The sequence below is a fragment of the Globicephala melas genome, chromosome 11, assembly GCF_963455315.2.
Source record: "Globicephala melas chromosome 11, mGloMel1.2, whole genome shotgun sequence".
Classification (NCBI taxonomy): Eukaryota; Metazoa; Chordata; class Mammalia; order Artiodactyla; family Delphinidae; genus Globicephala; species Globicephala melas.
Genome location: NC_083324.2, coordinates 19,010,389 through 19,036,306, shown reverse-complemented (window position 1 = coordinate 19,036,306; position 25,918 = coordinate 19,010,389). Strand labels below are relative to the sequence as shown.

Below are 25,918 nucleotides of genomic sequence, written 5' to 3'. Positions count from 1 at the left end.
CATCTCACACCAGTCAGAATGGCCATCCTCAAAAAATCTAGAAACAATAAATGCTGGAGAGGGTGTGGAGAAAAGGGAACCCTCTTGCACTGTTGGTGGGAATGTAAATTTGTACAGCCACTATGGAGAACAGTATGGAGGTTCCTTAAAAACTACAAATAGAACTACCATATGACTCAGCAATCCCACTACTGGGCATATACCCTGAGAAAACCATAATTCAAAAAGAGTCATGTACCAAAATATTCATTGCAGCTCTATTTACAATAGCCCAGAGATGGAAACAACCTAAGTGCCCATCATCGGATGAATGGATAAAGAAGATGTGGCACATATATACAATGGAATATTACTCAGCCATAAAAAGAAACGAAATTGAGGTATTTGTAATGAGGTGGATAGACCTAGAGTCTGTCATACAGAGTGAAGTAAGTCAGAAGGAGAAAGACAAATACCGTATGCTGACATATATATATGTAATTTAAGGGGAAAAAAATGTCATGAAGAACCTAGGGGTAACACAGGAATAAAGACACAGACCTACTACAGAATGCACTTGAGGATATGGGGAGCGGAAAGGGTAAGCTGTGACAAAGCAAGAGAGAGGCACGGACATATATACACTACCAAAAGTAAGGTAGATAGCTAGTGGGAAGCAGCCGCATAGCACAGGGAGATCAGCTCGGTGCTTTGTGACCGCCTGGAGGGGTGGGATAGGGAGGGTGGGAGGGAGGGAGACGCAAGAGGGAAGAGATATGGAAACATATGTATATGTATAACTGATTCACTTTGTTATAAAGCAGAAACTAGCACACCATTGTAAAGCAATTATACTCCAATAAAGATGTAAAAAAAAAAAAAAGGATGAATGGTATAGCTACACAGTGGGATATTGTTCTGCCATGAAAAAGAATGACTTACTGATTATGCTACAACACAGATAAACCTTAAGAAACACTGTGCTAAGTGAAAGAAGCCAGACACAAAAGGTCACATATTGTATGATTCTATCTACACGAAATGTCCAGAATATCTAAACCTATAGAAATAAAAAATAGATTAGTTGTTGCCCCGTGCTGAGGGGGTGAGGAGGAAATGGGGGGAGGGGTTATGAATGCTAAAGGGTATGGGATTTCTTTTGTAGGAGGTGAAAAGTTGATTGTGGTAATGATTATATAACTGTGTGAATATACTAAAAACCACAAGTCAGTACACCGTAAATTGGTGAATTTATGAATTATATCTCAAACTTTTTACCAAACAAAAGAGTCAGTTGAATCAGATGGTAACCAAGGTCCTTGCCACAGGACCTGCTACAGTATTTTAGGCAAAATAGGAAATATCTAGCTATGTGACTCTGGGCAAGCTCTCAAACTCTCTGTAACTCAATTTTCTTATCTATAAAACACCCTCCTGGTAAGGTTGTTGTGAGGATAGAATGAACTCACATATAAAAGCATTACTGGGTTCCCCTGGTGGCGCAGTGGTTGAGAGTCTGCCTGCCGATGCAGGGGACACGGGTTCGTGCCCCGGTCCGGGAGGATCCCACATGCCGCGGAGCGGCTGGGCCCGTGAGCCATGGCTGCTGAGCCTGCGCACCCGGAGCCTGTGCTCCGCAAGGGGAGAGGCCACAACAGTGAGAGGCCCGCATACCGCAAAAAACAAAAAAAAAGCGTTACCACTGTACCTGCACACACTAAGCATTTTGCATGCTCTGGCATTTGCTGACTAGCCCCTTACTTGTGGTCCCAGACACACTCGAGGCAAATCGTATTCTATTCCATGAAAGTCATCATCACCAAGCACCAGTGTGTACCTTGTGAAGTATTTTCATTCACTACCCCTGTAACTTAGGAAATTACAAAGATGTATTCCCACATCAGTTTCACTTTTTCTTCCTCCTGGAGGGTGGAGAAAGAAAGAATGAAAATGCAAATAAATTACGGCAAGTAGCAAGCAAGTTCTTTTCATCCTCCACTTGCAAAGCCAACGCCCTATACCCAACTGCTACAAACTATTTCCATGTGTCTCCATCCAAGGCGAAAAGGAAAAAGGGCCAAATGTTCAGGCCTGATGATAGGAGTTTGGGTTTAAAACCAAGACTCTCCAACCAAGTCTCAGTTTTGGGTGTCTGCCCCCAGGCTGTCAAGAGATGGAAGGATTTGAAGGAGTTCTACGTGAGTCCTCTCAATGGTTGTTTCTGCTTGGATAGGGAAGGAGTAGTAATAATCAATACGGGCATAATCAAGGCAACCACAGTAGCTCCTATGATTTACTGAGGGCTCACCATCTTCTAGACTCTCTGCCCTGTTCCAGGCGAATTACATGCATTAACTTATCTAAGTCTCACCACTAGCTTTATGTGGTAGGTACTATCATACCATTTTGTGGGTAAAAAAACTGAACCACAGAAATGTTAATAACTTGTCCAAGGTCACATGGCTGATAAGTGCCAGTCTGGGGATGTGAACCAGCCTGATACAGTATCCACTGTATCCACTGTATTACATGTTGGGTTATTAGATTCTCGACTAGGCACAATGAAACTGCTGCCTCCCGGCATTAGAATAATAGGGGCTCGTATTATCTTTCTTTTGTTGAAGGTTTAGGACGTGCTAGACATTGGTGTAATGTGAATTATCATCACAACATCCCTAATTGGTTCATATAATCACCATCGAACCATTTTACAGAAGTGCAAACTGAGGGTAAGAAACCTACCCAAGATCACCAAACACTAAGAGACCACACTGAGACTCGATCTGGTTCTGCCTGGTTCAGAGACGACGCACGTCAGTATGGGAATAATTTGTTTCTTTCTGTTGGTGGAGTTGGGTCTTCCTCAAACAGGAAGTTGAACAATGACTTGGGGCCCCACAGATATGTGATGTGGCCCTCCAGAACACACTCCTTTATCTTTAATTCTCCTTTTATTGGTACTTCCCTCCCAACCAAGTAGTCCCCCTGCCCCAGCCCCAATCCCATCCCTTCCTTTAGGAGCAAAGGGAAGAGAAGAACTGTGGCTGGAAAATATGGGATGTGAGCAGAGTGACGCTGGGGAAGTGAATGAAGCAGACAGGCTGGCCTTGCGAGAAAAGGTGGGAACAGACCAGAGAGGGAGAGAGGGAGGGAGGGAGGGAGGGAGGGAGGGAGTGTGTGTGTGTGTGAGTGTGTGAGTGTGTGAGTGTGAGTGTGAGTGTGTGTGTGTGTGTGTGTGTGTGTGTGTGTGTGTGTGTGTGTGTGACTGTAGCCAAACCGTGGCTGTGAAGAATCAAGCTAAACAAGAAGAAACAAAGTTGTGGCCAAGTGGAGGACGGGGGCAGAGCTCTAAAGACTCCAGCTGTTCCATGGAACTAGAGAAATGATTTGAGATGCCCTCTTGCCAAAAGCAGGAAATGGATGGGCATCTGACACATAGTACCTGGCGACCCGCTCCTGAGTTCAACAAAGAAATACATGTGGAGTAGCTCCCCCAGAACAGCGGGCCATGCTGGGTAAATTTTATACAATTCCATGCATGTGCAAGGGCTCACTACATGCAAAGATGATCATCTGGCCAAAGACAAAGTGAGAGAGACCTTCCCGGACACACAGGCAAGGCAGCCATGGTCTCTCCCTAAACCCTCCAGGACAAAGAACCCAATTAAACCTTAAAGACAACACTTGCTTTAGATATAACCATTGGGCTACCCAAATACTTAAACGTTTGGAAAGCTTTGTATTCTAGCCATGGGTCTTCAACTTTCAAATTTTTCTATGTGTCAGAACATGAAGGAATATGCAATGTAGTCTCAAACTCAGAGTAGACTTTTAAACTACAGAGACATGGTGCCAGTTCATTTATGAAAGATACCTTCCCTGCTCTCAAGAGGTACAGCCTCAAAGATAACGTGACGTGCCAACAGACAAAATGGCAACAGCAAGCCTGCGCCTCTGGACGAGTGAAGCTGTGTTCAACACCATCTCCGAGAATGAGGGCTTTCCTCTCTCTCACCCTTCCTAAGGAGCCGGGCAAGTTGGTGCCAAACTGCCGTATGACTTCACTCCCCGTAATCCCCGTGGCACGTGGAATACTCACAGCATGCCAGATTATCAGTAAGGTGATAACACTTGTATATTATACCTGCCTGGCACGATTTGAATGAGGCTCCCTTGGGCCGCTTAAGGTTTCGCTTCCTGTTTTCTGCACCTGCACCGATTTCGGAAGCAAAGAAAAACACCAGACAAAACCATATTTTAGGAGCTTATTCAAAAGCCAAGCGATCAAACCAAGGCAATCAACACAAACTCCAAAACACACCAACAAGGTGATTAACCTGAGGTTCAGACTCACTCCATGTGGGTGAAGTACGCCTCCTCCGGGTTTTTGTGACCTTTGCAGAGTTCCGCATCTTGGATCCACCTTAGCTATTTAATGTGACTTTTAACCAACAGGTAGAATAATCACAATCATAAGAGCTAACGTGCGCACAGCTCCTTCCTACACTTACCAGGCACCATGCATCACATGCTACGTGGATTTTCCCATTAATCCACAGAACAAATGGATGAGGTAATTTCTATTATTACACCCTCTTATACACACACACATATTGATGAAAGATGAAGGCAACTTAGAAAGGTCAGTAGGCTTTAAGTCACCCAACAAGTGTTAAAAAGCCTCTTTAAACCCAAGTCTGCTAAACTCCAGAGTCCCTGCCCTTAACCACTAAGCCACAGTATGACCGACACCCATACGGCATTGATGGGGATTTGGATATACCCTTAACTACAGCCACATGCCTTGTCAGTGTCCTTAGAATTAATGAAACTCTTTATCACTAGAGTTAAATGGCTTTTGCAGAGGTGTTTTTCTTCTGTTTTGTTTTTTCACATCTATAAGTGGGGATTTATATTTCAGGGAACAGACCAACAATCCTTTTGGACAGTTAGTTCCGTGCCATTTTGGGAGGACGAACGCTGAAAACAGGCAAGGAAAGAAATCAAATCATCCACCAAGATGTGAGGGGTTGTGGACACATCAATGTCTTTGTCACTCTGTCCCTGATGGAGCATTAGGGGTAAAAACAGGGTAAGAAATGACAGCTTCCTGGACTTCAGACTGCCATTCAACATCACTCCACAGGCAGCATTCCCTGGAGAGGCCAAGAATACAGCAGGCATTAAAGCAATTCCCTATCAGCACCTTTTTAACAGGAACTTACTAGTAAGATATTTTCTTCTGTTTTTTACCAATTCATTGTGTAAAACTCGCTGTGTAAAACAGTCCCCACCAAATACATATATTTGGGGCGGGCAGGGGGAGTTGTGTGCCCACAAGAAGCTAAACAGACTCAATAAGAAATTCAAATCAAGAATTGTTCAAGACGACACCTGCCTTCTGGCCTAATGGAAAAATCAATCTGTCAGGTTTTAATTAAGCGCTCAGGCTAGAAAGAAAAGGCGGCTGCTTATACTTGGTATACTACCTAGTGGAGTGTTCATAGCGAAAATGGGACCGAAAGCCCTATTTGTTATGGGAATGGTAACTATGTGTATAGATGACTCATTGGCTTCTGGGCGGCCATATATTTCGTAAATAAAAGGTGGAACTAGATGAATCCCATAAGCTTGTTGCCAAAGACCTCCGTGAATAATGACCTTCGGGAGTCTAAATGATGCTGTGTTAGAACGTCTAACTGAGAATGTGTACAAGCAAGCTGGGGAGACAGGGGATCAGGAAGTGATGCTTTCTCGCCCAGTAGTAATGTCGGGTCAATGAAACAACAAGTGAGGAATATGTAAATCAACGAGTGAACGCGTGAATGAGTAAGTGGAGGAATCCATGTGTTAATTCCATGATGTTCAGTGAAATAACTTACTTCTCCAGTGTACGTTACACAGTCACTAAGAAATATACAAACACGCACGTCCCTCATCCACCACGATGGAGGCGGTTAAAAGTTCTGACCAAGCCCGTCTGCATACAGGTGTGGCTGAACGAACAGGAAATAGCTCTGTTAACATGGTTCACGACCACCGTGGGGAATCAGTTGGCAAATGTGCGGGCCCCCCTTCCCAACCTGCTAAGCGCACAGCTAGCTCACGCTCCAGCCACCCTGGCAGAGGTGGAGAAATAGAGACATCGAAAAGGGTGCGTGGATTACGAGTTAATAACTGGTGTGCACGTGGTGAGCTGTCCTGAGCAGCTCTGCTGTTCCCCTAGGAACTAAACACCAGACATCGTGCCCGGGAAAAATAAAACAGACAGACTACGTAAACACATTCAAATCCCAAACCTGACTATAAGACCCTTGTGTAGTCTAACGTTTGACCCAACTAATGTATCATTTCCAGTCCGTTTAGTGTGAAAATTAAGGGTGCTGAGAAAATTCAACAGGTGATCTGGGAAATAGACAGATAGGAAGGCTCTGATGTCCACAGCCTCGGACTGTCAGGGGGGCAAAAGCCAGACAGGGAATCACTCACAGGAACTTATTCTCCCTTCCTTTCCTCCTTCCCTACCAGATCTGCAGGTGGGGAAGCTGATGTTCTTCTCTATTGGAAGAAAAAAAAAAAAAAAAAAGCCCTAGGCCCTCAAATGCTTCTAAAAGAGCAGCCTTTTCTTTTTTTTTAATTTTTATTGGAGTACAGTTGATTTATAATGTTGTGTATAATGTTTCAGGTATACAGCAAAGTGAATCAGTTATATAGATACATATATCCAGTCTTTTTTTTTTTTTTTAAGATTCTTTTCCCATATAAGCCATTACAGAGTACTGAGTAGGACCCCTGTGCTATACAGCAGGTCCTTATTAGTTACCTATTTTATATATAATAGTGTGTATATGTCAATCCCAATCTCCCTATGTATCCCTCCCCTCCTTATCCCCTGGTAACCATAAGTTTGTTTTCTACATCTGTGACTCAGAAAAGACAAATATCATATGATATCGCTTATATGTGCAATCTAAAAAGAAAAGGGTACAAATGAACTTATTTACAAAACATAAGTGGAGTCAAAGAGCAACCTCTCGAAGGTGGCGTACAGACACTGGTGCCACCCTGCTTCCGGCAACCTTTGGCTTCCTAAGAAGGCCACAGAGATGTGGAGAGTCCCTCCCCCAGCCTGGCCCCCTGGGGGCTCCTAACAAACTCATCATACCCCTCCCCAGAAAAGCACGTGCAGGCCTTCTCCCTGGGCTCCCAGAAACGGCCCCCGTGTCAGCTCAAACAACATCCTCCCAGCATTCACAGCCTTCTCAAACCATCGCGTGCCGCGTGCCGTTGTGTCAGGAAGAGCTATTGTGCCCGACAGAAGAGGGAAGGACAGCAGAGGCCGGTGGGGAGAGAGACGTGGGGAATGTTGGAGGGAAGCAAGAAAGCGTGGGAGGGCAAGTTTTTAAATCTTCCCAACTTTTGTTATCATACCTTTTAAAGGAGGGAGTGAACTGCCAAGACCAGGTTCTAAAAAACCACCAATTGAGATAACAGGAATCACTCTTATTAATAATAAACCATCACCAAAATTCCAAGTGTTTATGACAAGCCAACAGCTCTGTTAAGTGCTCTGCATACATCTGCTGATTAATGCCTCCTGTGGGTCCAAGCCCCAGCACCGCCACTGCCACTAACATACACTGAGTCCCAAAGACTCAGTCCCTCGCTCAGGACACGGAAGCTACCGAGGGGCAGAGGATCCCTGCGAATTTCAGCAGAGAACAAAAACCACTTGGCCCAAGGTAAAACAGTCCAGAGTCATCCCGTTATGCTGAAATTCTACAACTTGGTACGGCAGGAAAAAAAAAAAAAAAAAAAAAAAAACCTTCTTTTTTTCAAACCCTGTTGAACCACGTTAAGAGAAGTGCATTTAATCTTCATCAGTAAGGGTGTCCTGACCGTCCGAAGCAAAAGTACAACAGGCCACAAAACGAATTTTGCATTTTGTGTGGCTTGAGCCAATCACATCTCCATGACATAGGGCCTGGTTCACTGCGGTTCCTGAAGGCGATCAACCCATGCACCTCCAGACAGAATCTGCTTGTTTAATAATTAACACTTTAGGGCTTCCCTGGTGGCGCAGTGGTTAAGAATCTGTCTGCCAATGCAGGGCACACGGGTTCGAGCCCTGGTCCGGGAAGATCCCGCATGCCGTGGAGCAACTAAGCCCGTGCACCACAACTACTGAGCCTGCGCTCTAGAGCCCACGAGCTACAACTACTGAAGCCCGCATGCCACAACTACTTAAGCCCACGTGCCACAACTACTGAGCCCACGTGCCACAACTACTGAAGCCTGTGCCTCTAGAGCCCGTGCTCCACAACAAGAGAAGCCACCGCAATGAGAAGCCCGCGCACCGCAACGAAGAGTAGACCCCGCTCACCGCAACTAGAGAAAGCCCGCGCACAGCAACAATGACCCAACGCAGCCAAAAATAAATAAATTTTTTTAAAAAATTAACAAGAGCAAAAACTCTTTTCTGAGGCTGCCTTCAGATTTTAGGTCCAGCAGACCTCTCCCAGGATGAAGTCAAGGGCAGGTGACAACGAAAAGCAATGAAGGTGACAGGGAGCAAAGGTACAGTCAAAGGATCAAGACCCTGGGAGAAGGGCTAGAGAAGAAAAAGACAAAGAAGGAAAAGGACAGCATGAACAGGACTGGCTTCCCTCACAGGACCTTGCAAAATGCCTGCAGAGAACACCTCGTGCACAGGATGACCAATATTCTGCACTCAATGGATCTTACAACCCAGGAAGAGGAATGTGCTTTCACAGGGATTTGCAACCCAATCTGGGTTCAGTAATAGAGAGAAAGCCAAGATTGCTGAGTAAGCAGCATAGGAGGGGCTCAGCCTGCCATGTCTGTCCCAGCCCTGTCCTCCTGTCTTGCAGGAGAGGAAACCTTGGTACAAAAAAGCAAAGCCCTTCAAGACAGTGTATGAATCCCAAGCAGGACCAGCTTCATGGGGGTGTGACCCGTGCAGTCACACAGGGCCCCGTGCTCTGAAGGGCCCCAACTTGGTTTAATGTTTTGCTGCCACCATCTTGAAATTCTTACTATTTCACAGTATTTCACAAGGAACCCCCCCATTTTAATTTTGCACCGGGCTCACAGATCCCATAGCTGGTCCACTCTCACTTTTAGTTTGATGTTTGAATTTTCAAAAGTTCCACGAGACTTGGATCTTACTTCTACTTTTTTACAGATAACGTGTTTCATAGGCTATTTACACTCTAGGTAACCTGGCTTGGTTGTCACAGATTCTCAAAAGTTGGTATTTAATACATACAGCAAGCGTGTCTTCACCTCACAGCTAATCCATGCTCCAACCTGCAAACCAAAGTGTACTCAGTACGACCATCAGAGCCCATGGAAAAGGAAAGACGTCACTAGTGGGTTTCATGGAGAAGTGATGGGACCCATGCACTTCTAACCTTGAAGGATTGAGAAAATCTGAACCACTCACTAAAACTCAATTCCAGATCCTCAACCTTATCTTATTCCGTTCACAATATACACCTCCCAAACACGTACACACGCAAGTGTATACACACACAGGTATAACACGTGTATCCAGAGAAACATCTTACAGCTCCAGAGGCCTGTAGGTACCCCTGGGTCTCATATATGTTACAAACATCAGAGACACAGGTTGGTCCTGATGGCACTGTCCTCAAATGGGGTTTCTTTGCAGAGGAAGAAAATATAAATGCATACACGGGAAGACCAAGTACAGGTACACCTCAGAGACAGTTCAGGATCAGTTCCAGACCACCAAAGTAAAGCGAGTATCACGATAAAGCAAATCACATAAATTTTTCAGTTTCCCAGTGCATATCAAAGTGATGTCTACACTAGACTGTAGTCTAGGGTGCAACTGCACTCGTGGTGTTGCACATTCTGTGAGTTTGGACAGATGTATAATGACATGCATCCGCTATCATGGTATCATACAGAGTATTTTCACTACCCTAAAAATCCTCTGAGCTCTGCCTATTCGTCTCTCCCTCCCCCCAGCCTGCAACCACTGATCTCTGCATTATCTCCACAGCTTTGCCTTTTCCGGAGTATCATGTAATTTGGATCACACAGTATATAGCCCTTTCAGATTGGCTTATTTCACTTAGTAATATGCATTTAAGGGCCCTCCATGTCTTTTTGTGGCTTAACTGCTCATTTCTTTTTAGTGCTGAATAACATTCCATTGTCTGGATGTACCTTAGTATTTATCCATTCACGTACTGAAGGACACCTTGGCTGCTTCCAAGTTTGGGCAATTACGAACAAAGCTGGTATAAATATTCACGTGCAGGTTTCTGAGTGGACGTTAAGATTCTAACTGCTCTGAATAAACACTAAGGATCCAGGATTGCTGGATCTCCTGGGAAGAGTAAGCTTGGTTTTATAAGAAACCACCAAACGGTCTAGTTCTAAAGTGACTTACTATTCTGCATTCCCACCAGCAAAGAATGAGAGTTGATTTTTTAAAACATTGTTTCTGAGGTATTCATTCTAAGACTCGCCCCAACCCAGCGACTAAGGATCTTTCACGTGGCACAGTGGAAGTTCAAGGGAAACATTCCATCCTTTTAAGCCGCTACTCAGCCCCCTGACACACGGTCCGTGGTCAGGTTCCTTGGGATTTCCCCATTCCGAAGGCGAAGCTGTCCAGTGAGCCAGGCTCTGTGACCACCCGTGATCTGAATTACGCACAGGTGTTTGAAAATACAGAGGGATCCAGCATAATTAAGAGCATTAAGCAATCATCTCAGCCCAAGGAGGCAGCTGAAGAAAAAAAGAACAGAGTTTGGGCAGCACTTTGGGAAATAAATTCCACAGCCTTTCACTAAGTTGAAATCTGGGCTTCGGACACACCTAAAAATGAGCCTGACCTGATCTGAGCTCCCAGTGGACACACGCCAGGTCACAAAAGTTGACCCAATTGGCCGGCTTTCCCACCGAAAAGGCCGCCGCTGGAATGGCAGATGGTATGGCTGGTAAGACCCAACCAAGGATGGACAGGACTGTGGAAAGGAAAATGGCAGAACACAGCTGGCCAAGCCAGGATGGGGGTCTCTGCTATCAAGAGAACCGTTTTTACACTGCGTTTTCAAAAAATAACATCACGGTGGCCTTTGATCTGATTTTCTTCTTTTATAGACTTCCATCACCCTTTCTTTACGTCCTATAAAACATAGCTAATTACTCTTTTATTTTCTCTCTTATCACTTGGTACTGCTGTACAGTAGTAAAAGGACTGCTGACTCTACCCACGGAAGCATGTCTTTTAGGGAGAAGTGCATTAGAAACCCCTTTGCAACAAAGGAGGCAGCGCCAGTGTTCTCCCCCAAGGTTTCAGGAACCTGGAAAAAAAGATGCTAAGTTACAAGGATGACTTCTCCTTAAATAAACCGTTACCAAGTATAACTTTATTTGTTATGAGAAACTCAAAAAAAGTTTTAAATTAAAGCCATTGTTTAATGGGCAACACTGACTCTAATGGGCCCTGTTTAACACACACCCGTCTTTTAAAGAGAGCGTTGTCCAAACATTTCCCCTTTGTTATATTTTTCTCCATTCTTGAGGGAAACACTATCTACCTTTACACTCATTTTGTTTAACCTCCCCAGTCATTTATGCTATTTACTGAGTACCTGATATTCCTAATAAAATGTCAGTACAAATATCCAAGTTGCCTAGGAGGAGGAGGAAAAAAAGTTTTCCCACCCTTCCCTGGCTGGTCAAGGTAAACAATTCTATGGCCCGAGTCAGCCAGCCAGGCTGACACAAATGCCTTTCATCTTTCCTCTGAAATTACAAAAGATGATCGTTTTACTCAGCCATAAGCCTAACTAAATCGATACTCTGTACACATCCGAATTAAATATGTTCTCTCTGCTCAAAATGAACAGTGTATTATTTATCACTAAATTTAATGACAAAAAAACCTGATAACTCTCTCCGATTATACCCCTGATTTCATCTAGTTCCGCATCATCGATTCTTTTGGTCATTAGCATAATGACAGAGCACCAGCTCCGGCTTAGGCAGCAAGTTTGATAACAGAGCTGAAAGGAGACACACACTATTTTAAAAACATGTTCCGATTTTCATCTGAGCATATCTTTATTTATGTGGCTTTCTTACCATAAAGATGCCAGTCCTTGAAAATACGCAGAAATCACTTTCTACTCTGAAGAACAAGGTGCTTATATCGTAACAAGAATACAGAAGTATAAAGTGCCTGTTAATTAAACATCGCTTTTTAACTTGCTACCCTGCATATGTAACCGTGAAGTTCTAAACCAAGTCTTTAAAATTAGAATGAGAAAATGGCTAGGATCCTTCAAATGAATGCCTCGTCTGTTTTGTTTTGTTTTTTTCCTCCTTCCATGTAAGAGATCAGCCACTTGATTTATTATTTTTTTGAAAGCAAATTCCCTGGTAAATGTTTGACTTTAAAGTTTTTCCCTCCCCCCACAAAACAAAACAAACAAACAAACAAGAAAACACGGGTAAACGAGCATATTATGAAGACGTGGCCAGGACTGACAGTTTCACATCCATCCTGCATTTTCAACGTACAGGACTGCAGAACGCTGCTGGGTTTTAAATTCAAGCGTGAAGAGCTTGTCTTGAATTAATATTCAGCACTTTAAAAGGTTCACACGGAAAAATGAATATACAGCCACATGTATTCATATGAATGAATTTTACTAATGGTACTGAACAAAAAAAATCAAGTTACTAAAGGACACATACAGGGGGATATCATCAACACACATCTTGAACATGCAGAAGAAGACCCTGTATTTGGGGGAATACAATCCTATGTATTAAAAGTATAATGAAAGCCATGGGGTGGAAAAGAGCCAACTGAGAGCAGAGGTCACCTCCAGGGTAGAAGGACTGGGCTAAGACATGCCAGGAGCCTCTGCAACCTGGATCAGAAATACATTCTTTCTGAAGCTGAGCAGCAGGTACATGGGGGCCCACTGAATTATTCTCTGAATTACAATTTTTTGGTGTCTTACACATTTCGTAACAAAAATCAAAAGCTGTAAGCCATAGTTTTAAGAGAAATTGCTTTGTAAATATCTGCCGGGTTTCTTTCCTCCAAAGTCTCTCTCAACTCACAGATCGAAGCGCTTGAGGCCAAGGCATCGCATTTTATTCAACAACTGGGGCACTTGTTACAATACCAAAACCCCCATATAAAATCCATTTGCACCATTTTCAAAAGTCTCACAACTACCTTGAAGAAGTTTCCCACCTCAGTATTCTGCCAGGGAAAAGTCCTCTCTGACACAGAGATGATTTCTGTAGCTAGTAAAAGCTACTGTCCTGCTTCCTAATTGAAATAAACAAAAACAAACACAGAAACGACATCTCTCTTTAAGTATCTTTTTAATTCTGAGTTGACGCAAATACACGCACCGGAAGAATAAGCTAGAAACACATCTACACGCACCGGAAGAATAAGCTAGAAACACATCTTATGTATGATCTGGGGACAAAGGGGTCTAAGGTAAATGTTTTGCCAGATGGGGAGTTGATTCCTCCCCCGCACACACACACCCTATCCACAACAACATCCCCATCCCACAATATTTAAACCTTGTGCTGCTGTTGCCTTAAGGACAGTGAGACAAAAGGGAGAAGCATCCCCAGTGAGCAGTGAGGATAACTTGCTCCTACAAGTATAAGAATTTGTTGTAAGCTTACCCAAGTTAGGACGGCGCGTTTACTGTCAACAGGCCATCATACTGCAACAAAAGCCATTATTTAGAAAATAAGATGAACACACTTAAGTGACTGAACCCTTCCCTAAGCCCAGAGAAGGCATGCAAAACAGCGGGTCTGCAACAACACGCCTGACAGAGCCCCTAAGAGAAAACCCGAGATTGAACCATTTTCCACTGTAATAGACTATCTTCTCCAAAATTATTGACAGTTGGATGTGGACAGCGATATTCTCTAAAGAGGTCCCACCCAACCCCCCCTTCTCAAGGTTCAACTAACTTTCTTCCAAATAATTAAATGCAGCAAACTTTGTATTAGAAAATTTCTGTAATACGTCACTAGAAAGGGTCTGTCATTGATACCCTAATGATATATCAGTTAATTACTTAATCTTTCTTAATGAAATGATTAACATCTTTTCAACAAACAAGGCAGAGTGATTTAACATCACGTTGTAGATTTCATCCACTGCTGACAGTTGTAGTAAAGACCATGCAGCCTCGACAATACACTTTCTACTTTTTCAACCAGTCCCGTTTTTCATCTTTTATAGAAACCCTCCATGCAAAGTTAGAGACACTCTAGTTTTAAAACTTGGCCCATCAGAGATTGTTTTTTAAGCCCTTCAGCGTCTGAACAGAAATAAAAGAACTTTGTGTTACAGGGATATTCCAAATGCCACCCAAACCCAGAGCCCAAGCAACTGTGAAGCTCGAGACAGAAACAATGCCCACTTTTTGGGTATCTATTAAAATGAAGCCACACCCAAAGTCAAGTGGCAAGTTTTTATGTTTTAGTTTAGGTGAGGGCATTTTGGACCAACGCTTTATTGCTGGGTAACTTCAAAAGGTACATCACTAATACAGACGAAAAACATCTACACAACTTTTATTTAAATAACTCTTTTGACCGTAGTGGAGAGATCTTTAGCGGAAGCCCTGAATAGTTGAACAAGCCTCCTTAGCATTTTATCTCTCATAATCTTGGAGGATGCATTTGTCTTAGGTTTCTGCTTGCTTTATTTGTGTGGCATCCTTGGCGAGGCTACTTCCATCAATATTCCTGCAGGCCCCATCACATACAATGAGAGAGAATTTCCCAAGATGCCTAGGAAAATCAACGTACTTATGCCAGCAGGGTTAATCTAATGGGTAAACAGTTCAGATTTTTAAATTAAGATGAAATACTTGGAGAAAAAAAAATTCCAGCAAGCCATCTGACACTAATTGGTAGCTACAACATGACAATGCCCACTGGAAACATGGAGGCAAGAGAGGCATAATTTGAAAAGACATGTCTGGTACTTGGTGAGAACAACCGATGTGCCACGTTGTTTCTACCACTCACCTGAACTGTGAGGCTCTTGTTCTGCCTCTATTTCTCTAAGTATCTAATGTTTCTTTTGGTGCTTGCCTCTGGAAAGGGAACCCATATTCCTTTCTTAGGTTTCATGAAGTCCAAACAGTAAAGTTAAACCCTTAAGAAGAGTTATAAGATTCCTCCAATGCTGATCTTTGAGGAGTCCAGTTCTCCCACTTCGGGGGGCATCAGAATCACACGGGGAGCTATTCAGAAATGCAAAGGCTGCCCGCCCCCTGCCCCAATATTGTACACCCAGGCACACTGCGACTATGTCTGTGTTTGGAATGACAGCTCTGCTGTGATTCCAATCCTCGTACATACTTAAAAACCACCAGCTTTGATTCTTAATAGAAATCCAAACACATTAAAAAGAACACAGGTCTCAAGATAAAACAAAAAAATTAGTCGGTAAAATCCAAGTGAAGATCAATATTTCAGTTCCACAATCTTTAGGAGCAGAAATCACTTGGTCCATGGGTCTCTGTGTAGTGGGCATCAGAATTACCCCAGGGGAGATTTGTGAACAATGCACATTCGCACGTCTGTCTGCAAAAGTTCTGCTCGAACCATCTGTGTTTTAATAAATCCCCCCTAACATGTACACACGCACAGACACACAATGACCTGGAAGCAGGTGAGCATGGGAACTCGCTTTGAAACATGTTGAACTCGGACCAACAATAACCCTCTTCCACTTCGCATAGGAGTATCCGCCTCCACCTCTGTGCTTACCTGTCCCCGGGAGAGGAAGCCTCCAGCTCCTCTGATGGGGCATCACCAACTCAGGGGAGAGGCTCTGGGACAGGAGAAACTCATGCCAAACTCACATCACTCCCTCCCCCCAGGAGCTGCAGTCACTGTCCTGAGAGCACCAAGAACGTCTTTAAAAGTCTGAGTAACTACACAGCCCCGGTGCCCTTAGATCTTTAAGCTCGAAGAACATACCTTCAACACTCCCCCTAATTCGAAGACAAGGAACCAGAAGCAAGAAAAGTCACATTATGATTCAACTGCAGAGCCAGGAGGGAGAAAAGGAAACCTCGGAAATTCTGCTTTTGAGTTGATGCTAGAACTGTTATTCAGTGTCCCAGCCAATAAAGCTGATCACAGAATTAGCTAAAACCAGAGAATCTGGCAAACTGTGAATGTCCACGTGCATTACTACTAATAAGTGAGTCTGTATCCAAAAATAAATTTCAGGAAAACATCTCTGTCCCATCCTAAGTGAGTATCTTCTATTTAATACAAACAGGGACCCAATAATGCCAGGTTCAGGTCCACTTTTCTCCCCTGAGCAAACTGTCCTCTAACATGCTAGCCCCAGACATTTTCAAACTGTTGAAATAACACAGAAGGACAGGAGCGTTCTGATCAGTGATTCCTCCATTTTAGCTTTGTGTCTGAATTAGCAGCAGTTAGAGGAAATAAACCCATCTGAGAGGGGTCCTGAGTAGAGACAACTAAATAGTAAACAGAACACTTGAACACGATTTTGCATGTGTTCATGCTCCTTCATTTAAAAAAAAAAAAAAAAGAACCTATTTTATTGAAAATGTGATTTGGAAAGAAAGTGCAATTAGCTTTGCACAGGCCCTGCCGAGATGTTCCTGAACACACCAGACATATGTAAATATTTCGTGATATCAGTTCCAATTGAATAGACCTGTCAAGATATTTACAGGGCTTGACAGTACTTCTGTCTTTAATTAAATTTTTGTCCAGATATTCTAATGTAATTTAAATAGATTATTAGTTGTCAGGATCTAATATAAATTTTGTTTACGATTTAGTTACTTTAAGTACTCAGATTGAAGAAACTAATTTAACCCCACACGTGAGCAGCTTCAAGCGTCAAGACCACTAAAAAGCTTCCATTGCCCTTTGCACTCTTCCAATAGTCTTAAATTACTACAACTTTAACGGTAAATATCAAGGCACAAGATGGAGCCCCTCCCCCACTTGCTTAAAAGCAAACAGCTTGGGGCGGGTCATACGGAAAAACCCATCTATATGCATGTTCAAGTTCCAGATTCTTTCTTTCAGGCAGCCAGTTCTCCCAGTGGCTGGCTAGGGAGGAAATGTTTTTCTCACTTTCGATCCCATAAAATCACTACCAAACACCTGTTGTACACAAGGCAGGGCATGAATTAAAAACTGGTGTCGGGGGATTTCAAAAAGAAACGCAAGTCTCGCAGAGACATCCTCAAGCTAATTCGGTCAAGAGATTTTCACGACTGGGTAAAACAGTACGAGGAAAAGGATGCAGCTTCTGGCACAACCTTCTTGTGAATGGGAGCTGACTTCTAAATAAGGCCTGAAAAATGCCTTAGCCCCAGCTGACTGTAATTAATAAAGGTAATATATTAAAGAAACAAAGGACACTGTCAAATTGTCTTCCCTGACTGCCATGCGCTTTACCCCACTGTACTTCCCCTTTCCAGAATGCCAGCCTTGGCAGCCATGATCGCAAGAACATTATCTATGGGATGCAAAACCAAAGCACTTCTTGAAATCAAACGTTCCTCACAACATTTATTTTTAGGTTGGCAGCGCAAGCCAAATCTGCTTAATTTCCATTAACCACATCGTCACATGCACATCAAAATAAACTATGTGGGTCCCAGGGGGGAAAAAAAAAACAAGTGTCATGTATAAGACACCCCATATTTGGCCAGGTTTCCCTGTTTCAGGAATGTGTCTCATCTCGCGGCCCGCTGACGTTCTAGCTTCGGAACCTCTAACCTTAATTCAGCTAAGCACCAAGGAAGAGAAAGATTTTTAAAGATCAGTTTAAGATGGTTCCTCGGATGGCACACGTGTGGCACAGTGACTCACAGACCAGTGTAACGAGGCACAGGAAAGATCGTTTAGCAATCACACCAGCCCAACTCACTTGGCTCGCTGGCTTGATTTACAAACTCGGTGTTTGATCACCTGGTGGGATTACTACCATCAACTAAAGAAAAAAAAAAAATCCCCTACAAACAGTAAAAGTCCACGTTGGCTGGTGTATAAAGTTCACCTGTCTATTCAGCAGATGACTCTCTTAAGGTTATTTTCTTTAGAAGACAAACCCCTACTTGCTGGAGACCTTTACATACTCTAGGTCCAAAAAACATACTTAAAAAAAAAAGAACAATACTGCTGGCTTAGCAAAAATGACATTTACTATGACGGAATTCTGTAAAAGGAGTATGACACCTAACAGGATAAGAAAGGAAAAGAAAAAGCCCTAAGCAAAAAAATTTATTTGAGAAACAAAAAGACCACCTGTGCAAATCTAGCTATGCTCTGGAAACCCCTTTTCAGCCACAGAGAACCAGCTCCTGCTCGGTGCCTTGAAGCTGCAATTAAATTGTAGTAATTTAAGATTATCGGGAGCGCAAAGGGCAGTAGGAGCTCTTTGGAGGGCTTGCCTCCCCACTTAATGCTCTTCAGTCAGGGGTTAAATGAGTTTCTTTAATGTAAGTACCTTAAAGTAACTGAATCATAAACAAAATTTATACTATTTTCTGACAGCCTGCAATCTATTTAAATTTTATTAACGGGTACCTAAGATTATTTTTAAAAGACAGAATCCTTGCAATAACCTGTAAATATTCTTGGCATCCCCACCGAAAAGTAATCGGTACTTTATAACACCTAAATTGAACACACACACGTTTGCGGGATGCAGACTCTTTACAAGATAACATTTCAAAAGTGAGTTTGCATCTTAAGTAAAACCTGAAAACCAAATCAACAGCACAATAAGATTGGCTGCAGAGAGGATGCTGGGTTCAAAATAAGTTGTCACATCGGCTCTATACTCGCTTCTCTTCCTTTATGTTGGCATTGGACGTGGGGGGTATAAATATATTTGTTGAGGAAATATCACAATTCCTCTGTTAATTTAAACAACTGCTGAGAACAGACCTATCCTTCAGTAGAGCCTCCGAATGCAAAGGCCGGGGCTAGAGTCTTAAGAGAAGCAAGGAAGCAAGGAAAAACTTAGTAACAGAAAACCATGCCCAGGCTCAACATTAACCCAGTTAACTTTTGTTATTGTTGGTACAAATGATTTAACTAGAAAGTATTTACAGCTTTTTAAAAAACATTACATATTGCAGAAAATTGCCTAATAGCATCCATGTGTATGTTTAACTCACATTGTTTAATGATACAATAAAAGGTATATCCAATAAAAGCTACAGACTTTGAAATATGTTGGGCACTCTGGTTATGAAACTCTGACTTAGAAAAACACAAAGTGCTTACTATGTGATTGACATTTGTTCGTTACAAATGCAATCCTTCAATGACAATTATTTTTATTCTTCTCTGTGTTTAGTTGTCCTTTTTCCTACTTTGTTCTACTTAATTTGAAATGACATTTAATTTGGGGATAGTTTATAGCTTAAAAAAAAAGTGTTACACAGTTTATACTCCAGCATTTAAATATAAACACAAAATCTTTCACAGGTCTCCAGCAATACAACCCCCTTAATTTGAGTCAGTTAATTTGAAAAGCTGATGCTTCTTTCATTATACTTTGATAAACCTGTGAAAACAAAATGCTAAAGTAATTACTGTTACTACTCCCTTTAAAAATGTAAAGCAGTTAAATTTTCCTAGACAACAAGCAAGGACAAGTTACAGAGAACTTGAATAGAAGTAGCAACGTGGTCATGCTGAATGTCAATCTAAAAAAAGAGGTTATGTCTAATCTGGAGAATGCTCCCTCTCGCCTTTTTAAATTCCAAGAGTGGGCTGACACAAAACTTCATCACCAGGGAATTTTTTTTTTGATTTTTTTTTTTTTTTTTTGAGCTTCACATCAGATTTCAACCCTCACATACAAAACCTTGGCTTCCCTGACAAGGCAGATCTTCTAAACTTGATGTGAGAAAACGTTATCTAACTCTAGTGTAGGAGTCTAATGTTGGTAAAAAAGAATTCCACTGCACAGTTCTGGGTAGCAAGACAACCTCTAGAAGACTTACTATCCTTTTAACGCCCTTTTGGGTACATTCTCTTCACAAATAAGTCTGCATTATAAAAATAACTTGTTTAGCTACTCAGCATCTATAAGGAACTCAAATGCTGCCTGGAGAGGGGCTGAATATTTCCTTCCAAGCAAGCCTCTGCTTGCACCACAAAGATCAGCATTTGCAATGGTCCATTTCTGCATTAGTGAATATATAGCTTTGCTGCTTGATCGAATAGTCCAGGGTTCTCCGTGTAGAGCTCCTGACAACCACCCAGCAGCAGTTCTGTTTGATCTCTCCTGCTTCCTTAATTTGGGTTGTCAAGGTTCAGCAGTTGGAGGCTGTTTACTTTTCCAAAAAAAAAAAAAAAAAAATGATTTTTTTTCTCCCTCTCATACAATGACTAATCCAAAGACTAAGGGGGGGTGAAGTGGGGTGCAGCCAGTGACAAGATGTTAAACCTTTTCCCCCCCCTTTGCAGTGAGATTTTAGCTAACACCGTTTGAATGGTAACTAGTTGAGTTCCTTTTAATATTTTTAATATTCTTTAATTATGAGACCTTTCAAGCAGAGAAGTCAGAGATGGAAAAGACTCATTCCTGATCTCTGAAAACTGTGAGCCCAATTTTCTTTTCCTGGCCTTAAAGAGATGGGTATTTTCACTTTGCGAATCAAAACTCTAGTGGAATTCTCAAAAAGATTCAATAGATTTCTCTCTGGAACCAAAAATAATAGGAACTCCTGTGTCTCAATTATACAGGATAACCCTTGGTAGAAAACACCTGAACTCTTACCATTTCTCTTCAAATTCTAGTTAAGACATCTCTCCCTAAATTGATTCTCACTGTGGAAAAAACGAGGGGAAGGGAGATGAAAGGTAAAAAATTTGGAAATACTCTTCAATGTATTTTCAGCAGGAGAAAAAATCTCTTAACTATCCCTCAGGTTTTCTCAACTCAGCTATTGTGCCAGCCCTAATCCTGAAGCCTACGGACGACCAAAGGTAAAGTGTAGACGGTTCCAATGTGTACACTCCTTTCAGGGGGAAGAGAGAATGGCCCTCCAACATTCCTGTCCAAAGAGCAGTAACAAAAAGGGAAACCCGAACTTGGAAAATACCTGTGACCGGACATGAGAGCAACACCAGCCCCTCATAAATGGGCTGGAAAAGCTCAAATACAACCAAATGAAATGTTTAGATTAATTCCATTATTCTGCCCAAGCCTCAGAGATGAGGGCTGGGGGGGGAGGGGGCGGGGCTCAGAGGAAGAAAATAAGTTTCATTTCGGGTTTTCTGGTCTAGCACAAGGAAAAGGAATTAAGACGAACGTGTAGGATGAGCCCAGACTAAATCAATACACTTTGTAATCAGCCCGGCAAGGGTATTTGGACACAATGACTTGGAAATAATTAACAGTTAAAAGGGGGGGGGGGTGAGAAGGGGAGCGAGGGATGTCATCATATTTTATCAGAGCACTTTACACTCCATGCTAAACTTTGATCTCCAGATTTTCGGATTTCGGAAAGAAAAGAGGAAAAAAGGAGAAAGTCCAGTATTTCAAAGCACCTACCGGCTTAAGGATGGGCACATTTCCTGGCTCCGGCGCCAGATCGCTGCGCTCGCGCCGCCCATGCTGGGGCTTTGGGCGCAGAGACCCCCGGGTACAGCCCGAAGCTCTAGAGTGTCACCGGCCCTCGCGCCCCCGCCCGCGGCCGCCTCGACTTACCCGCGGAGTCCGGGGAGGGAGTGGGAGTGCCGCCTTCACGCCCGCGGAGGAGGCGCCGGCAGCACCATGGTCCCCGGCGCCGCAGCCGCTGCCCCTTGGCCCGCTTGCTCGCCGCGCGCTATCCTCTTCTTGCAAACTTTCGGATTCTGCGGTCGACAAGAAACCGGGGCGACCCTCAGCAAATCTTCCCGGTGCAGGTTGGGGGGAACTGAGTGGGGCGGGATAAATGAGTAGCCTGGGGGGCCAAGACCGAGAGGGCGGCGGGCTCGAAAGACCCGCGAGCGCGCGTGGAGGGAAGAGAGGATGTGGCCCAGGGATTCCCTGCAAGGATCCCGAGACCGGGAAATCGGCCTGAGCCTAAGTCTCAGCACCTTCCCCGGGATCTTACAAAGTTGCAACAACAAAAAAGGAGGGGGGGGAGGAAAGGGGGAGGGGGTGGAATAGGGATACGATCGCAAGCGCAAGGTTTGGAGTTACAACTGTTTATTTAGTCCTTATTCTCACAGGGGGCGGGAGCTGCGCCGCAATCGGGGGCGGGGGGGGGCGGGTTGCAGGCAGCGATTTCGAAGCAAACACTTGGGAGGGGGCCTGAGACTTTGTTTCTGGGCGCGAAGCTCCCCGGCGCCCGCGTGTGTCACCGCCAGTCTCCGGGGACCAAGGCGGAGCTCACAACAGGTGGGGAGGGGGACTAGCCGAGGGCCAAAAAGAAGAAGGAATCAAAGTTTCCGAGCGCGGCCGTATCTGGGGAAGAGGGGGGCGGGAGGCGGAGGCGAGGGGAGGCGGAGGCAGCGAATGACCGCGACCCCGCGGCAACTGGCAAACTCCTCCGGCTCCCGGCGCCGCCACCGCGGTCCCCACCCGAAGCGCACACCCGGCGGCTCGCCGGCTGCCTCAGCTGAATCCTCTCTGCGGGGCAGGAATGGAGCGCCGGGAGCCCGGGAGGAAGGCGGCGCGCAGCAGAGGAACGGAGAGCGGTCGGCCGCCGGGACAGGGCCGAAGGGTCTCGGCGACTCGCGCACGTCTCAGGACATATCAGGACTTGGGAAATCCCCCCTGTTCCCCAGGCTTAAGAGGGACGTACACCCAGAAAGTGCGTGTGGTGCAGCGGAGAGGAATCCAGGCGCGGCGACTCCCCGCAGCGCACCCTGCTCCCACTCCCACCCGCCGAGCTGGCCGCGGCGGCCTCGGATCCCTCGCGGGGAGGCTGGGTTCGCCGGGCCGAGCGCGCGAGGGGGTACGTGTCTAGCTGGAGGTGCGCGGGTGTGTGTGTGAGTTTTCTGGGCTCCGGGGTGCGGCAGAGGAGTGCCCCCGCCGCCGAGTTCGGGGCACGGCGTGCGTGGCACCGGAGACGTCCCCAGCCGCGGGGCCTAGGGCGCAGACGTTCTCAGTCATTCCGCTGAGGCCCGCGGAGCAGCTCCGGGGCACCGAGGGGGAAAACACTCGTGGAGAACGAAAGGAAAAAGTTTGCTCCAAGTCCAAACTTTGGGCTCCAGAGGAACCCGGCGCGCACCCCCTCCCGCCGCGGACCCGACCCCGGGCCCCGCGCCCGCCCGGCTTCTGGGCAGGCACCCCGACGCCGGACACCGAAAGTTGCGCCAGGCGGCCTGGGATTCTCGATTCCTCTCCCCGCTGCAACCGTGGAGAGCGCAGAGCGACGCGTGAAGGGGCCGAGGTGAAGGAGAGATCGCCTCCTCGCCGCTGCAGCCGCCGTAGCCCCCCCCCCATCCATTTGACTTATGGAAATGCACCCAAGAGTGCGGGCGCCGCCGGAGTCCCCTCCACCGCCCCCCGCGCCAGCCCGCAGCCCCCAGCCACCCGGGAGCCCGGGCCCCGACCCGGGGGAGAGAGAGGCTGCCTCTGGGGAGGGCTGGGGGAGATGCACGTGGAGCCGGGAGATGGGAAGAAGTTTTTTTTTTCCTTTTTTCTTTCTTTTTCTTTTCTTTTCTTTTTTTTTTTTTTTTTTGGTGGTGTTGTTGTTTAAAGTGGTAGGAAACAAGGCGGGAGGCGGCTTGGGAAAAAGTGGAGCAGAAATGGAAAAATACAAACTCACCCGCTGCAAATGGTCTCTCGGTGCAAACTAAGGTGTTTTCGGGCCTTTCCCCGCGCGCGCCCACTCCCGCCCGCGCGCGCACCCCCGCGCACACACTCACTCGCGCACACACGCGCGCACACACACGCACTCCCGGGCGAGGGCCGGGCCGCCGCGAGTACAGCATGCAACCGCCACACAATAAATAACAATAGATTCCTCCGCTCCGGACTAGCTTTCCGGAGCCCAGCCAGCGCCAGCGGCGGCGGCAGAGGCGCGGACGACGTCGGGCCGGGGGCGCTACCCCGCCCACCCCCTGGGCTGCGGCCGGGGCCCCTTCTCCATCTTACGCACCCCTAAGCCCCCCCCGGAGCGCGAACCGGCTCGCCCCCCTTCCCCGAGCCACTCGGGCGCTGGCACCCACCCCCCTCCCCCGGCCTCCCGGAACAAATAAATAAATAAGGCGCGCGAGAGGCCAACACGTCGCGGAGGGAGATGTTGTTATTTTTTGCTGTTGTGCGTCCCTGACGTCACATCCACCTGCTGGGTAAACAACAAGGCTCGCAGCAAAAAAAAAAAAAAAAAAAAAGAAAGAAAAAAAAATCGCAGTTGCCAAGGGGGTGGGGCGAGGATTGGGGGCAAGGGGAACAGGGAGGTGGGAGTGAGGGGTGTCCAGGCTAGATGGGGACGAGGAGAAGGAGGCAGAGTCCCGCAGACCAGAGAGAGGAAGGCAACGCCAGAGCAGTCCCTGGCAGAAGAGGGATCAGGCAAGAAAGACCTGGAAAATGAGGGGCATGGGGGAGGGGGATTCCTCAGAAGATGGGGAAAGGGGCGCCCATTCAGACACCGGAAAGAAACGAGAGGGAGAGTGTTAACAACTAGGGACGAAGATGGGAATGCGATGGCTATTTGCTTGGTTTCTGAGCTAAAAATACAGAAGGAAGGGGAGAGGAAAGACAAGCATGTGAGTTTCCTCCAGTTAAAAGTGAAAGTGTTTTGCCATCAGTGACAGTTGAAGGAGGGGGAGGTAGGGTGGTGTTTTCAACCCCCTTTCTCCTTCTCTCCCGTCCTCCCTCGGTCTCTCCTCTTTCTTTCTGCACTTTGTCCAATGAAAGAAGGCGAGTTCGGGAGGTGAAAGTTCAACAGAAGGACAAACCCCTGTTTGCAAGAAATAGAAACCCGCCAGTGAGGGTTTTTTTTTTCCCCCTGTATTTCTGAATCAGGAGAGTGTAATGTGGGACGCTTCCCCCCACTTCCTTGTCAGAGTCACTGCAGGAATGTGTAGTTAGATCCACTTTAGGCGAAAGTGGCTGCGTCGGGAGCTGTGTTCTTGCCATGGTTTCTCTTAGGAAAACGCCCAGGGGGCTAGCATGTCAATCAGTTGTTTAACACAAATTACCTGCTCTCCCAGAGATCAGTCACATGCAAAAAGCTTTGTCCAATTCTTTGAAAAGGTGACTTTTTTTTTTCTTTTTGCTGCTTTGAAGTTTGGTGGAATTTAGAAATTTGAAGGAGTGAATTAGCCTGAATGAAATGTTTTGGAATATACATATACATGTATAAAACAAGAGACACACGCATTTCTTTCACTATTATCAATACAAATAGAGGAGGAAGAAGGCTTTCTGTTTCCAAGGTGTGACTTAGAAAGATATAGGGCTCTAGGGCTTGTAGTTGTGAACAGAAATAATTTTTTTTCAGACCCATCACCTCAACCTCCCAGCATTTCCAGTTACCGGCTAGGTGGTGTACCAGGGCAACTCTTTATGAGAATATATTGAAAGCCACTCCTGTGGATTCCTACGAAGTACTTGGAGAGAAGGAGACAACAACGGAAGGGGGTGGCGATGGGAGGGGGACACTAGTACTGTCCCCTTGGTCTTGAGACCAGAGCAGTTGTAGATAATCAATATCCTGGAAAAGTTATTATAAATTCTTCTGGATCATGTCTTTATACAAATATTTTTAAACATTCATTTACAGAAGAATTCTAAATCTCAAGTTCAATAATAGCATAAGACGACCACTTTAAAATTCTGTTTTGCAAGTAAAAAAAAAAAATTCACTCATGCTACTGAATAAAGCCAGAGACAGGGAGACTGCGCTAAGGT

At 45.2% G+C, this 25,918-nt stretch overlaps 2 protein-coding genes across 8 annotated transcripts in view; one reads left to right on the top strand and one right to left on the bottom strand.

Annotated features, from left to right (window-relative positions):
* The window catches only part of FOXP1 (forkhead box P1), a 598,062-nt gene extending 574,056 nt beyond the window's left edge, over positions 1-24,006 (bottom strand). For 4 of the 7 annotated variants that reach the window (XM_060308593.2, XM_060308597.2, XM_060308598.2 and 1 more), the window contains exons 1-2: positions 23,829-24,005; positions 21,779-21,924 (exon numbers count right to left, since the gene is read on the bottom strand). The gene's annotated coding sequence lies outside the window, so the exon portion shown is untranslated. Of the gene's footprint in view, positions 1-21,778; positions 22,056-23,828 lie in introns of those variants that run through there. The other 3 variants (XM_070046604.1, XM_060308599.2, XM_030867713.3) reach the window with 3 other exon arrangements.
* On the top strand, positions 21,539-24,158 carry LOC138842886 (uncharacterized). Its single transcript, XM_070046783.1, has 2 exons — positions 21,539-21,975; positions 22,696-24,158. Exons 1-2 carry the CDS (start codon positions 21,539-21,541, stop codon positions 23,048-23,050), a joined length of 792 nt encoding a protein of 263 aa, XP_069902884.1. The 3' UTR covers positions 23,051-24,158.
* Positions 24,159-25,918: the final 1,760 nt, after the last annotated feature.